At 43.8% G+C, this 16,005-nt stretch overlaps 1 protein-coding gene across 1 annotated transcript; it reads left to right on the forward strand.

Moving 5' to 3' along the window:
• The first annotated feature begins 6,167 nt into the window (after nt 1-6,167).
• ccn5 (cellular communication network factor 5) lies at nt 6,168-11,695 on the forward strand. Its single transcript, XM_048242233.1, has 5 exons — nt 6,168-6,557; nt 7,968-8,184; nt 8,557-8,805; nt 9,841-10,055; nt 10,330-11,695. The coding sequence occupies exons 1-5, from the start codon at nt 6,489-6,491 to the stop codon at nt 10,621-10,623; spliced, it is 1,044 nt and encodes a 347-aa protein (XP_048098190.1). The 5' UTR covers nt 6,168-6,488; the 3' UTR covers nt 10,624-11,695.
• Nucleotides 11,696-16,005: the final 4,310 nt, after the last annotated feature.

The raw sequence follows: 16,005 nt of genomic DNA on the forward strand, positions 1-16,005 counted from the left end.
TTCCTGAAGATGACTCATTGCTGTGATTTGTATCTCCTCAAGATCCACATTTTATGTTCCAAACTGTGTCCATTGGCACCTTCTCATGGTTGGCTGCTTTTGACTACAACTGACTTAGTGCATGTTCTCTGCTTGTATGTGCTCACATTTCAAGTAGCATCTGAGGGTGTTGTTGACAAATAACTCCCATAGTTTTGATTCCAAGAGTTCTTTTTGGCAACCCATTTCAGGAGAGTATGTGTTTTTGTAAATAAGAGGTTCCACAGAGGATGTTCTCACAACCCACACTCCTAAATGACACCCTTCATCTTCAACGTACCCCTTATTGTATATTATATAAATTATATATTTCCCTTGGAACTCCACCCAACCTCTTCCTAAAATCGTGGCTCCCACCTTTCCTGCGTGGACTGAAGTATAAAGTGTATCACTTGAACCTGTCCATGGTTCAGCATCCTGACTTCAAGGACAGGCGTTCGTGATTCAGATGGAAAGTACACCAGAACGTTGCTCCAGGGCAGAGAGTGATGATGGACACTTCTGTTTTGTTTGCTGAGTTTCCATGCCACCTCAATGGCCTATAAATCCACGTGGAAGTTATACAGTATGCACTACATCTGTTTGGTATCATTTTTGATCTCTAAAATATGTTCCCCTCAATACTTTTTAAAATGATTTTCTGTGTGCTTTTGATTTATGTTGTGTATCGCATGGGCCTTTTTTCTGCAATCAGTCAAACACATTCTGCTGAATGCATAAACTCACATAGACATGTATTATGTCATAATAGATGCAACACGTATTGTCTTAAATCGTTACAGGACAGTAAGTGGCCGATGGCATAATGCTATATCCCAACAACTTATGTAACAAGCTAAGAAACCATCAGAGCTGTACACTCAGAGAATGGTCATTACCAACAATGATGATTTGACACTGACAGAATACGTCATCTGCCCTTACATTTTTACAATGGGCTGGTCTCTCCTAAGAGGTGATGCTCATGTCCGATTATGGTGAATAAGAAATCATCCTGGAACAGAGACTGGCACGAGAAAAGACCACAGGATGAATAAACACGATTAGTTCCCGGTTTATAACAGCCCTCCTCTTTAAGAACCCAAACGTTGGCATCGAAGCGTCTCTGACTCTTTTTAAAGCTGGAAGGATGAATCAGCCCCACCCCAGCCCTGGTAATGAGGAGCCATGTCAACATCATTGATTTAAAATGACAAGGTGCTGCCACTTTCCTTATTTGACCATATCTTGGTTTTGTGTAACATTCTTGACCCGGCAAGCCCTCCTCTGAACTGTGCAGCCAGGTTGTGTGTGTGTGTGTGTGTGTGTCCTTCTTATTTGGTGCTGAGGAAGTGCAGTTGGCTGTGTTGACATTTGACTGCTCGGAGGGACGGTGTCTCACTTACAAACTGGCCCAAGCCAAGCCACACAGACCCACTTGTCAGTAAACACTGAGCTCCTGTTTTTCTGTGCTTAAAGTGGGTGGTGATGTTATTTAACATGGCTGCAACTTCTACAGACTCTTACTCATTAGACTCTTACCCATCATTTAAGATGATGGGAACACTAGCATTTCTTGCTAACTTAGTAAAACATGGGAGTTCATTCCTGTATTTTGTTACATGCATATTGTGCATGCTACAGTAGATCATCACATCTGGTTATAGCAGCTAAGAGAAGTGCAAAAAAAATAAATATGAGTGCACTCAACATTACACATACCCATGCATTCAAGTCATCTCATTCCTTTTACTGAGTTAAGTTATATGATCATACTGTATGTGCCAAGTGGACACTATATAACACAGGCAAAGCAATAAGATAACTTGACTGGGTCATGGTGAGTGCTCTAATCCCGTTTCACATTAAGGGTTAAACCTGTTTTGGTTGGTTACTGTCAGAGTGTCAAGTCCACGTTCCCAAACAAGTATCATTAGCATATAGACATAGTCCCTGTGAACATGCATCTCTGCAAACATGACCCTTTGCTGACAAATCCCTTAGTCGACCCCATATGCTCCAGACACAGTTAGAGATTATCTGTCATCTACAGACCTATAACACCATGAAATATGTGTTACATGAAGATAAGCCCACAGGTGGACACAGAATTTCCTAGAACCCCCAAGACAGTTATGATATTTCTGCTGATCAACCCAACTATTTAACAATGCTGGGTTAGGCATGTACACCGACCTAACTGTTCCAGTGTTTATAGAGGGTCAATATTTAATACTAATTGAGTCCTCCTGTGTGTCTGGCCTTCATGGTGAGTCTGAGCAGACAGACACAAGACTCAGACACCCTAGAAGTGTTCAATTCAAGACTCCAGACAGCTCTTGAAATCCAAGGCCAATGTGGTGATTTAAATTCACCTGGATGGAAAGTACAAGGAAAGCTTGATTTAACAGGGGAACATTGAGGCAGTTTTGGCAGATAAATAAATCCCAAGAATGTTAGGGTCCTGGCAAAGACGTGGAATTGTGATAATGCTTCTTGTAGAGTCTTGCCAGATATTCCCCGAAACCCTGAAGGCAATCTGACATCAGTCAATCTGAGGCCAAGTTATTTCACCACAAGACTTTCTAGTATGAGGAATTAAAAGCTCAATATGCACTATTGTCAGTAGCAATGTTTACATTTATGTGCAATGTTTACTCATCAGCTGACCAGAGTTTCCAATGGTCTTAAATGCCATTTGAGTATAAGCAGTGGATCTACTGCAAGAAACTCAAAGAAAACGTGGGGGCAATCGGACAGACAGTCTGAAACCAAGCTATTCCAACACTATTCACAACAGCCTTTTCTACTACGAAGACTGCATATTTAAAAGTTCAAAATTCTTAGTAGTGATGTTTACATTCTTGCACAGTGTTTACTCATCAGCTTCCAATAGTCTAATAATCTATTTGAGTATAATCAGTCCTTAGAGCTGGTCCTAAAATGTCTTCAATGCTATTTGAGTATAAACAGTCAATCAACTGCATCTGTCTCTCAAGCGTCAAAGAGAGATCAGCAGTTGAACTTCCAGTAGAACTCAAAATTGCCAACCAATTGCAGATTGAGAGTGAAAGGACCAATTAGAAGTCAGGAAGAAGGAAATGTCCATCAGCGTAGGAGAGGGCATATGAATGGCAGCAATAACTGCAGGTAACATCCTGCGCTTTTAACAAAGGCTTCCAACTGCTTGATAAATATTCTTCCCATCATGAAAACCATTGTGCAGCAACAGCAGAAAGTTACTGGATTTCCTCCACCCTGTATACACAGAAACAATATCCATGGAAAACGTGATCCGTGTGGTGTAATTCCATGCAATCCAGCTCTGTTATTACCGGAGAACATCTATCAGAGCAGGCTCCTTCCCTTTCATCCCGATGCTACTCTAACACATTTATGGTACAGATAATATTTTGGTTGCTTTGCCCCACATTCTGTATGTGTAAAGATAAAGAGTCCAAATGAAATGACCCCAGCATGCGTATGGTGACATAACAACACAAGTCTCCTTTGCCTCTGAATGAGCCCATTGTGTTTGACTGTGAATGGCTACCTTTGTGCCAAGCCCTTACAGTAATGCTACAGTGGGGCTGCAGGTCCCAAAGTGTTGTGATTTTTGGTAAGCGTGTCCAAGTAAACACTGGAGTGGCAGGACAGAATGTCGGAGGCCAAGCTCCCGACTCCCCCAGCGAGGAGGCAGCCTCTGGCTTGGGACGCCCATCTGCTTCCATTTATCCTCCTGGGAGCCACTGCGGCCAATCAACCGCCTCCGTGCTATTTTTAAGACGGCCCACCCTGCATTGTCATGGGCGCATCTGGGCTCTTTGAGGGCACCACACTCATTCAAGGAGGTCTGCTGTGTGTGGGGTGTCGGGCGGCTGTTTTTTCAAACAGGACTGGCCATACTGGGTTAGTGCTGTTAGGTGCCTAGCACAGTAGCTGCTGACAAAGCACATGATTCGCCATCACCTACTTTTGGTGGACACCTGGCATTTGATGTGCAAAAGCAGTGGTGTACCACACACAGACCAGAGGGAAGGCATAAGCAATGAGAACAATCTTTCACACATCTCAGTTTGTCCAAGCAAATGTCAAGTCTGCAAGCAGGCAACTGTTTTGGCACGGTCAACCAATCGAAAGGTTTCACATCAGGTCACAGGTCACATCAGGGAATCCAACTGTTTATTGAGAAAGTAAACTGTGGTCTTTAAAAGTACACATTTACATGGTGGTCTTCTGCAGCCATTATGTTGTGAGGGGTGGAGTTAGTCCTAATCTATAAGAGCAAAGAAGCTTTTTGGACCATTTTGGTTTGTCAAATAATTGTACCACTACCCCAGACAACCCCCTGTCTTGAGGATTTACACTTCTAAGGAATGCTAATTTGGTTTATTTACCATGGGTAACAGGAGACTCCTGGTTTGCAGTCTACAAGAGTCATATATCTTGAATATAGTGGGGAGACTATGAAACACAGATGACTCATGGAGGTATTACACAGAACTGGACAGAGGGAGGAAGTTCCAACCCCATTCATTTCGATGGTAGATGCTAGTGTAACCGAGGTCGTAATTTCGTCCACTGCTCATGGCCTTCGGACCCACACACCTCAACACACACCGGCATAGGAGTCGAACGCTCTAACCACTAAGCTAAAAGCCCAGGCTTCCAACTCAACGGTTAGAAGCGTTCTTAAGGTTAGGGGTGTGAGGATTTACACGGGCAACTAGCACGCTAGCTCAGTTTGCCTCCGTTACACTAGGCTAGCTAATTCAGCCCAAAGTATTGTGTCTTTCCATTTGTCTCGTAAGTCCCCTGCCCGAGTTGGAAAGTGTAAGTTAACCTGCTTTCTTGTGGCATTTCACGGAGGTACGTCCCCTTTACCTCGGAGTTCTTGAGGGTACCCCGAGGTGGTCGAATGACCTTACAACAAACATGGCTGTGCCCATAGTCGAGATGAGATGAGAACACATATATTTATGTTGCATTTTCTTTGCATTTGTACTGTTTTGGTCATTTTAATGTCGATGCAATGCTCTTACACACTAGATTACATTGCTGCTTCAATCCGGTCGCCAATTCATGCATTGCACGGTCTTGCTGTGCGTGCAATACAATGTAACGATTTGTTTTCCAGCCGGTTTGCTAAAGAGGCTACATGTAGCACAAAACAATAACAATGACTAGACTGCTAATACCCCTCGTGGCTCGAAGGGAAACGCGACAGCACTTGTTGAAATTGAAATAGGCGAAATTGAGTTACTAAAAAAAGTTTTTATTATTAATTCACATTGACCATACCCAACAAGGGAGAATGAGGGACGTGTTCTCGTATTCTAGACAAATGTCCAGTAGCCTACTAACGAGACAGCTGCTGCCCTGGTGGCATTCATGTTCTTCCCAAAAAGACTACAAACCCCAGCGTTTGCGGTAACAACTCATTCGTACATGTCGTACGGGTGGGCGTACGAGACTAATGGAAAGACCCATAAACTTAGTGGGCTGCCACCATATTTAAAAATGGTGGTATCATATTCTCACTTCCGCCCTCATTTTCACAAACAAGCCAATTAGACAGTAGATGGCACATTACCGATGGCCACAAATTATGTTGTCCATGTGGATTGGCTGATCCAGTGGCCTTCCAGTAGGAAAAACTGACATTTCTTCCACCACAACAAGCATTTGTGTCCACCAATGATTGTTATAAAAACAATATAAAAAATGTGGGTGGAAGTGAGCTCTTGAGGGACACCATTTTAAAGATGGTGGATGCTAACTGGCTAACCTTCCAAATCCTGAGATGACTTTTCCAATTCAGTTGGCGCATAGGTCAGTTATAATGGGTGTTTAGCCACAAACATCCACAACAAGACTCCACTGTCCACTCTGCTCTTGGCTGCGGGTTTTCTGGCTGTATTTGGACACTACCCAGAGCAGAGCGCTTTGCTGTGGCCAGGGATGGGAAAGTTCTGGAAGCTGTAATGGCAACGGAAAGGATCAGCTGGATGCAACAGCAGGAATGTGGAATGCGAAACATTCCCAATCCTGACGCTGTTTACAAGACAGCAGGCTGTGACATCAGTAGCCGCAGGTTATAAAAGTCAGTCAGCACTTGGGCGGACCACACTCCACAGAGAGAGAGGGAAAGACAGAGAGAGAGACAGGCAAACAGACAGACAGACAGAGAGAAAGAGAAAAACAGGGGGAGGGAAAAGAAAGAGAGAGAGAGAGAGAGAGAAACTGCCAGAGCGTGTGAGGGATTATTCATGAGATAAAGACATTTTGAGTCAGCTAGTGAGTGAGTGCTGGACAGCAAGCTAAAGAAACACAGAGGAAAGAGGAGATAGACAGACAGACACTGCCACAGTCAGAGGTTCCTTTGAATGAGAACAGCTGCCTCTACTCAAAGTGACAGTGCCACTGGCTGGAGGGGAAAGTGAGTTGGAGAGCGGGAAGCTCAGCTGGCCATGATGAAGCACACACAGATGAGGGCGAGTGTCGTTGCTTGGGCTTTGCTCCTCTTCATGGGCACACAGGTGAGAGCTGCAATCAGTAGCAAGGCCTCATGGGGATGCTAGATAGATATCTGACAGCAAAACCTTATGGGGATGCTAGATAGAAATATGATAGTCAGGGCTTGTGGGGATGCTAGATAGAAATAGGATAGCAAAGGCTTGTGGGGATGCTAGATAGAAATATGATAGCAAGGCCTTGTGGGTATGCCAGATGACCTGTAAACACAGTAGTGCAGATGCATGGTTTAGCATAGCCCTGTGCTTGTCTTAGCTTGTCTTAACCAAGAATACCTTGGTTACTGTTGCTGCTTTGGAGTTCTATAAAAGGATACTGTGTGAGAAGTGTGGGTGTGAGACTGAGAGGAATCGGTCAGAACTCACCATGTTGAGATTGCTTTTGTTTTTAACCTCGTCCAGGCTTCCATGCTTTTGATATTACAACATCCCAGCAGAGTAGAGGAATGTGTGGTGTTTGGCTTTGCACTCTGGCCAGTGTCCTGCAGTGGGGACAGGTTGAGGATGTTAGTTTTGGAGACGCGGCGGCCGTCTGGCCTTCAGAGTGAACACAGGTCCTCACAGATTCCAGCTATTCAAGCCATTTCCTCTGCATTGCAAAGACCAGTTCAAAAGAAATGACCGCTTCTCCGAGCATAAAATCTCGGTTTGGCCACTGGCTTGGAATATTGGCTCCAAAAGCACCAAGTGATGAGAGACATATTTTTATGCAGGATTAGACCACTGGAACTATTGCACAAGCTCTTTCATAACGTCTGTCTCTGTGTGTATGGGAGCTGGATGTGTGTTTGCAACACCATGTGTGCTCTATCGCTGAGCCATACTAAGTTGCTGTTTTTGATTAATGAGGAAAATTATAAATAATAAAACCCCTTATACCCCTTAGGCCTAATGCCTTTAATTACTCCTCCCAGCAGAGCTATTCCCTTAAAAAAACATCTGGAAATATTTAAGTATGATTACCTGTAATATGTGTTTGGGACACACTGATTACAGTTCCCCTGCCTGATGCTCATGTAGAATCCCCCACTGATGCTATGTGTACTAGATACAGGATCACATTAGCTTTGCATTGTCAATACTGTTGATATGTGTATACTGTATGTCTCTGTGTGTCTATCCAGACTGTGTGTGTGTGTGTGTGTTCATGTGTGTGTGGATACATATGATGAGACAGTAACCATGTTTAGTGTGCGTGTGTGTGTTCATGTGTGTGTGCATACATATGATGAGACAGTAACCATGTTTAGAGGGTAATGCCGAAAAAGCGTTGAAGAGTGATTGTGTGTTTGTGTGTGTCTCAGCAGCCGGTGTGTGCCTGTTCACAGTGATGTGCACAAGTATGTGTACTTGATTCTGAATGTCCATCTTGGTTATGAGTGACCCGCTCACAGTAGCATTGTGTTACTATGACAGGTCTCGAGCCAGCAGTGTGGGGGGTCGTGCCAGTGTCCATCTGTGGTGCCCGCCTGCCCCGCGGGGGTACCCCTGGTCTGGGACGGCTGCCAGTGCTGCCAGGTGTGTGCCCGGCAACGTGGTGAGACCTGCAGTGACGCCAACCGCTGCGACACCAAGAAGAGACTGGCATGCGACTACAGTGCCAGCTTCCCTGGTGACCCAGGGGAGTGTGTGAGTAAGTACCAGCCTATGCCTGCCTGGGCACATTTCTGAAGCGCTGCCAGAGGACAGGCCACATAGTGAACACATATCTGCATCCAGAAACCTTACAATCCAGGTCACCTGGTCACCATCAGTCATCAAGCTACTGCTGCATGTTACACCACTGGCTGTCTATCACAACAATGGCCCACGAATATCCCACAACCACAACAATGTCTGGACTCGTGTCTAATAATCACTATGTATGTTTGTGTTTATTTGTCCAATTATATGCATGTATGTGTGTGTGTGTGTGTGTGTGTGTGTGTGTGTGTGTGCGTGCTTGTACGTGTGTGTGTGTGCGTTTGTGTATGTGTGTGTGTGTGTGTGTGTGATATGTGTGCAGGTGAGGACGAGCTGGGCTGTGAGATGAACGGAGTACAGTATACGGAGGGCCAGGTGTTCCAGCCATCCTGTGCCATGCAGTGCCGCTGTGCGGGTGGCGGTGTGACCTGCGTGTTGCTGTGCCCAGAGGACATGCGTGTGCCCAGCCCTGACTGCCCACACCCCCAGCGCAGGCTGCTGCAGGGCTCCTGCTGCCAACAGTGGGTGTGTGACACCATAAACAACAACATCCCACAGGATGGACATGCAGGTACACACACACACAACATGCACACCATATACTCACCATACACACACACACACACCAGAGGTTCTTTAAAAACTAAGCCCCAAATTTTTGCCTAGAATCCAACCAGACACTTCCAGGAAACACACATCTCCCTGACTCATAAACAGCCCGTGCCTGTTTTATACAGTCATAAACCACCCCCTCCACCCCTGCAAACAGAGGTTAGCGAAAACATCAAAACCACCTTCCAAACATCTGGCAAGGCCCAACCATGTCACCCCGGCTCCCAAGAACAAGAACAGTACATTTTGTTCTGAGCACTTTCCCACAGAGCAGGAGAGGAGCGGAGTGGAGCGGAGCGCGGTGAGGCGCGAGGCGAGCCAGCGGCAGCGGCCTGATTATTATTACGTATGACTCAGGATATTCAATCTGTGCCGAGCTCTCCTCCTCACGACACTGTTGTTTTTATATTCCCGCCAGCGTCTACCGAACGACTGCGGTCTGGGCCAGCGACAGAAATAGCTGCCATTCTGGCTCGTGGTGGGTGCAGTTAGCATCACCAGATTGCACCCGGCTCCACCCCGTGAAAAGAGGAAGGAGGCAATTAGCGAAGCGTCTGTTTGAGTTGTGTCAGATTTATGTAAGGCTGTCTGGGTCTGCGTCCTGAGGCGCTGAAGTGTCAAGTGATGGCTCACAGGCTTTCAGGCAGACGTCCAGATGCGTAGAGCCCACTTTCAAAACATGCATCAATTTCCAACGTTCATCAATCAACACTCAAACACACACTATTATACCTTCAGGCAGGAAAGGCCAAAAATGGTTGAGTCATGATTCTTTGACCATGACGAACACTTTCTCAATTAAGAGAAAAGTGTGAGTAATGTCTGCCTGTGTGTGTGTGTGTGTGTGTTGTGTTTGTATGTGTATGAGTGTGTAGTAGTGCATTCATCTGAACCCATCTGGGATCAAACAGTATATATACTTATACTCTGAGTGGTCAGAGTAGTGTATTGCATTGTGTACTGACGCGTGTCCCTGTGTATGTGTGTCCTCCAGCATCAGGCATGGCGTGGGGCGTTCTCCCCGGACCCCCACTCAATCCGTCTCCTGGCTGCTTGGACCACAGCACCGAGTGGAGTGCATGCTCACGCACCTGTGGACCCGGCGTCTCCACACGCCTCACCAACCAGAATGCAGCGTGCCGCCTGGAGAGACAGACACGTCTCTGCACCGTCCGGCCCTGCAACCTCCGCCCCCCGCAAGGCCCAGCGGTGAGTGTGCGACCATGGCCAGCCAAGCAGATACTGCCCCAAGGCATACTGGGATGTGTAGTCCTGTCAAGGGTAGTCAAAGAGTCACCATGTTGTCTCCTCACTTTTAGATGGGTCGTGTAATGAAGATGTCTTTCTTTTATGTGTTTCAGCAGATACTGCCCAAAGGCACACTGGGATGTGTAGTCTTTGAAGCCAAAGAGTAGTTATGTTACTTCCTCATTATTCTTATATGATTCCTGTAGTGAACATGCCCTCCTTCTTTGTGTTTCAGTGGCGGCGGGGGTGCCAGTCGAGTGTGCGTGCGACAGCCCATGTACGTCTCAGGCACCGCGGCTGTGTCAGCACGCGTGTTTTCCTGCCCCGTTACTGCGGCCTGTGCTTGGACGGACGCTGCTGCACGCCACACCACACCACCACCGTGCCCGTCACCTTCCAGTGCCCGCACGGGCCACCAGTGCGCCTTAGCGTCATGACCATCAAGTCCTGCGTCTGCCACCACAACTGCCCAGCACCGGCGCCCGACCACAGGCAGGCACGGAGGAGTCCTGCTGCCTACTGGGCGTAGAGCATCACCACCCTACTCTGCCACGTGGTGGGAGAGCGAGACGTGACTGACTGTGAGGATAGGACAGGGTGTTTTTGAATGTAAAATCCCAGGTCATTATCAGGGACATTAGCATCCACTGACAATGGCACTCGCGAGGTCAACATCACATGACTGGAATCATCCGTTGTGCGTGGAGCGGCTGTGTGTGTGTGTCCTGGCACTATTTACTTGATGCTTAGCAGCTTCAGAGGAGATGAGAGGAGGGAGCAGAGCCCCACAAAGCTCAGAGGGAGACTGGACCAAGCACTGCCTCTGGTCCTCCTCATCATCAGGCCAGATCGACAGATATCTGTCCAGGCCTATAAAAATTATCTCTGATCCGTGAAACTATGCAGTGGGGCCAAAACTGAACCTGTTTGCTTTATTAAAGTTGTTTTCAAGACGGCATTTCTGTAGTATAATCTGGACACATCATAAAACGGCGATGAAAGGTTTTCAGCGAGAGCCGGCTAACTACCCTATAATCTATGATGTGCATTGCACTAATTTGCATACAAAGGTTTGTGTCTGCAATGAACTTATATGAATATGGCATATTGAAATGATTTCAACGTTATATTTTGTTCCTTACCTTTTATAGTACTGTTGATAAGAATAATATTTACTGTAATAAGGCCTTGAGATCCCTGCTGTATCCTAGTAGGTCTTGGTCTTCCTCAAATATAATATAAACGTCCTTCTGAGGATCATGCCACCATTGGCACAAGTGTGTTCCAAAGCTGAGGAACACTTTACACACTTTAGGGATGACCTTGGCATCATTTTGTTTTTTGTTGAGGTTTTTCTTTTTTCTTTGATAGAGAACTGGAAGAAGGAGTTGTAGCACACTCAATGTGACATGTAAATTTGTAAATTACTGTATGTCATGCCATAAAATGCACTGTAAATGAAGCATGACGTGTAATACCTTCAATATTGTTTACACAGAGTGTATGAATGTTTTGCTTTTATGTTAGTGTCATGTAATATCTTTTATATCTGTAAATAGTGTGTGTGCACATCATTAATAAAACACATTATTTCTGTTTTATTATGAACTTCATCTCAGACATACCTTGCACACATTTGGCATACATTTCTCTTGTTTGAATATCTAAGAGAGATATTGACAAAGTCACAAAGGAAAGCACATATGGAGCTGATGTGAAACTATAACTGTAATCCTCAACAGTCAAACCTACTTGAAGTAATTATTTGGCACAACTTAGTAAATAAATTGTTTAAGTGTTACCTATTTCCACAATCATAGATCAATGAATTATATAATACATAATGTAACAATATGTGATATAATGTAATGTATTGTAGGCTAATGTAATATAATATAATATAACAAGTAATACATAATTAATACATAACTATTTAATCCTATATTGATTTATAATTAATTCCATAATAATCATAAATATTATGATACTAAGCCAGATTAATGAAACGTAACAACTACATTTGTTTCTATGTATGTTGTGTAAAGTTTCACTAAAATAGCCTACCCTTATAATTTGGGTGTGTCTTATTTTTGTGCTTGGACAACACTGTAAGCACTCACAGTCAATCTAAACAAAATATTTAAGTTAATGCTTTTGTTATAATGTCTTACTCCCAGACCTGTCTGGACACTCGTGTGCATGCATGAACAGCTTATTAGCATGATAAATATCTTTAGGTGCACCTTTGAGGTGTATTGTTGGGGTAACCATTATAACCAATTGCGAAAACTGCCCTGCTCTCAATGTAAACCTGATTACTTGGTATCTTTGATCAGCACATCTGTAGATGTCTCCATTTTGGCCTTTTACCCAGCTGTCTTGTCCATTTATGACTTCCCTGCTGACGGCTGTCCAATACACTTCTATTTTCTTATTTGCTACTGTTAATCATCCAATGAGAGAGGAAGCTACGTGTTAGGAAAATGCTAGTTTTAACTCCAGTGAAATTAATTCGATTGCTAGTAGGCTATTGGCTTAATTTCCTTAAGTTGCTTTAAATCTAAATCCAAACTAGATGTACCGCAGAGCGGTACAAAATATGACCGCCGCCCAGTCCAGCACATTTTTTCCACAAAAAGAAATCACGCTGAAAGGCCTATATGATTCTGTCTCACTAAATTGCATTATCCACACTCAATTCTCACTGGTATCTGCTAGACAACAAGTACCAAAACATGATTAGTTCATAGATTTCACATGTAAAATTCATTTTATACAACCCCACCTCCATCTTGCCTGTTCATAATTCTGAGAAATTCTTGATTGTTTGTGTTATGTTTATGTTATGTGTGTGGGTGTGTGTGTTTGTGAGTATGTGTGTGTGTGTGTGTGTGTGTGTGTGTGTGTGTGTGTGTGTGTGTGTGTGTGTGTGTGTGCCTGTATGTGCCTGTGCATGCAAGCCGCATATATGTCTACTGTGTGAGTATGTGTCATACGATGATTACTGTGAATGTATGTGTGTGTGTGTGTGTGTGTATCTGTTTGTGCACATGTGTGCACATGAAATGGGTTAACATGACCCCTGGAGGCAAACATAAAGAAAAAAAATGGTCATCCTAGGCCCTACAGTTCTCAAGATATTCACAGAGAACTGTGTCTGCCCTACCCTCATTTCGGGGGGTCCAGTCCAGCGGGGGGGGCTACAGATCAAAACGAAAAATGACGGTTCCATGCTATCCATGTGGGGGTACATGCCCACCAAGTTTTGTGTACCACGGTCTTTCAGTGTCCCGGGAATCCTTGTTGGTGTACGTCACTAAATGTACACATAAATTATTTTATTGTAAGGCCCCCCATGAACGAAAGTACACAAAACTTGGCATGCATTCGGAGGGAGTCATAATTATCCTACACTTTTAATTTTGTGCAGTTTTGACCTTGTCAGCCAGAGATATTGTGATGAAAACACCTAATTTTTTGCTTTTTAATTTTTAACTAGGTGGCGCTATACATGAAATAAGTGGTAATGGGATGGGTTGACATGCCCCCTTAAGAACAACATACATAAAAAAGGTGGACCTCCTAGGCCCTGCGGTTCTCGAGATATTCACAGAAAACTGTCTCCGGCCACCTACAGGCCAGTTGGTGTATAGTAACATAAATTAATTTATTGTGTGGCCCCCCATGAACGGAATTCTACAAAACTTGGCGTGCATACAGAGGGTGTCATAATGATCCTACACTTCCAATTTCGTGTAGTTTTGACTATGTTATGTCACAGATACCTTCAATTACAACACCTCATTTTTACTTTTTTGTGTTTAACTAGGTGGCGCTATACATGAAATGAGTGGTTATGGAATGGGTTGACATGGCCCCTTGAGATCAACATACAAAAAAAAAAAGGTCCTCCTAAACCCTACGGTTTTCGAGATATTCACAGAAAACTGTGTCTGCCCTACCGTCCTTTCGGGGGGTCCAGTCCAGCGGGGGGGCTACAGATCAAAACGAAAAACGATGGTTCCATGCTATCCATGTGGGGTTACATGCCCACCAAGTTTCGTGTACCCCGGTCTTTCAGTGTCTCGGGAATCATTGACGGAAATTTGGGCATGCGAAAAAGAAAAAAAAAAATCTGACTAAACCTATAAGCTTCGCTGCGCGGCGGTCATGATAATTATTAGCTTAAATGGATTGAGTTAATAAACTTTTAGGAGGTAATCAATTTCCTAAAATATTAGAGTTCATTCAACTTGTCCGGGTGCACAGCATAATGTAGATATTCCAAAGGCAAAACCTCAAATGAAGAACTGATTGGATAACTGCAGTGGAGGGGTTTGCTCTGTAGTCCCTCTGAAACCACTTTAACACGCGTAACCTTCACACAGACATAAGGAAAGGCTGCCCTCTGGTGGAAGTGTCCAGGTTTACATCTCAAACAGGTCATCTTCTGAGAAGCAGTGTCTTGTGAATGTTTTGGGATTAACATTAAATTCTAAGCATGCTTTCTAAAATGGGCATTTGACATGTTATTATTTACATTACCTGCGTCAATTCATGGGTTTCATCAGGCCCCTTTCCACAGGTGTATAAAATCAAGCACTTATTACGAATGCAGACTGCATGGTGCTTGATTATACACCTGTGCAAAGGGACCTGATGAAACCCTAAGAAAATAAGCCATTCATACTGGACACATGCAAAAGCAGTCAAAGCACAAAATTATACATGAGCACAGAACTGGATGCTTGCATAGAATCTAGACTAGCATTTATACATGGGGATTGAAAACTTAAAATAATTGAAACTTTACTTTGAATTTACTACTCGTGTGATTATTTTAAACTACAGTTTTTCTCAGTCACTTTGGTGCTTTTTTCAGATCAGAATGAAAATTCTCATAACTATTAGTTCAACCTCCACAACATTTAGTCATTTGTGCACATCATAGTAGCAATTTCTCCTTCCTCTGAACAAATTGCAAATACTTTTGGACATGTATCAGTTGCATTCATACAATTCTCTGCTGTTTTTTAACATTATCATTTGCTAATGTCATGTCAGTCAAAATGAACTATACTTATGAATGCTGAATAGTCGTTCCCAATAAAAACTAATAGTCTTAATTTCATTGCTTGAGTCATTACATACAAAATTGTTGAACTAGTTATCAAATTCTGTCACAATGCTGTAGAATTGCAAAGAGCATACAGTAAAATGTACGTATTCAGTGTCTTGTACTCACTTACTTCACCTAACTACAGCAATGTGTAACTTTACTGTAGTTTTTAAATGGCTGTGCAAGTGCTGTATAGTGCTGTCTTGAGCATGTTCAGGTAGTGTCACCGAAGTTCTGACCTTTTTTGCATTGGAAAACACTGAGAGAACTGTCATAATGAAAACATGACAAAGCCATTTGACTATCTTGTTCATAAACGATGGTGTCAAGACTTCTAATTTTGATGACACTGACAGTTTCATTGACATGAATACCTGCTTTTGAGGAATGGACTATCCATTTTGAGCAAGTGACGTGCTTTTGCAGGTCATCCACTATGTTTTGCAGTTTGCACTAATTGTTTTGAGAATTGCACTAACTGCTGTGCAAATGTTAATAGTGATGTGAGAAAAGCACCAAAGAGACTGAGAAAAACTGTAATGTGTTTTCCCAACGCAATTGACAGGTCTCTATAAACATCAACTTCAATAAACTTCACCTGATTAGACCAGCTCTCATATCATATCATATCAGATATGCTATTCTACCTGCCAGCTACCGACATGTGCACATCCAGTCCTAATGGGAAATATGTTTTTCTTTGCATTAGGCTGCATGGTGTTGCCCTTCACTCCGCTCTCAGACTTGACACCGGAGTGGCAGAATGTTGCATTTACAGCAGATGTACATCAC

This window comes from Alosa alosa, chromosome 4 (assembly GCF_017589495.1).
Source record: "Alosa alosa isolate M-15738 ecotype Scorff River chromosome 4, AALO_Geno_1.1, whole genome shotgun sequence".
NCBI lineage: Eukaryota > Metazoa > Chordata > Actinopteri > Clupeiformes > Clupeidae > Alosa > Alosa alosa.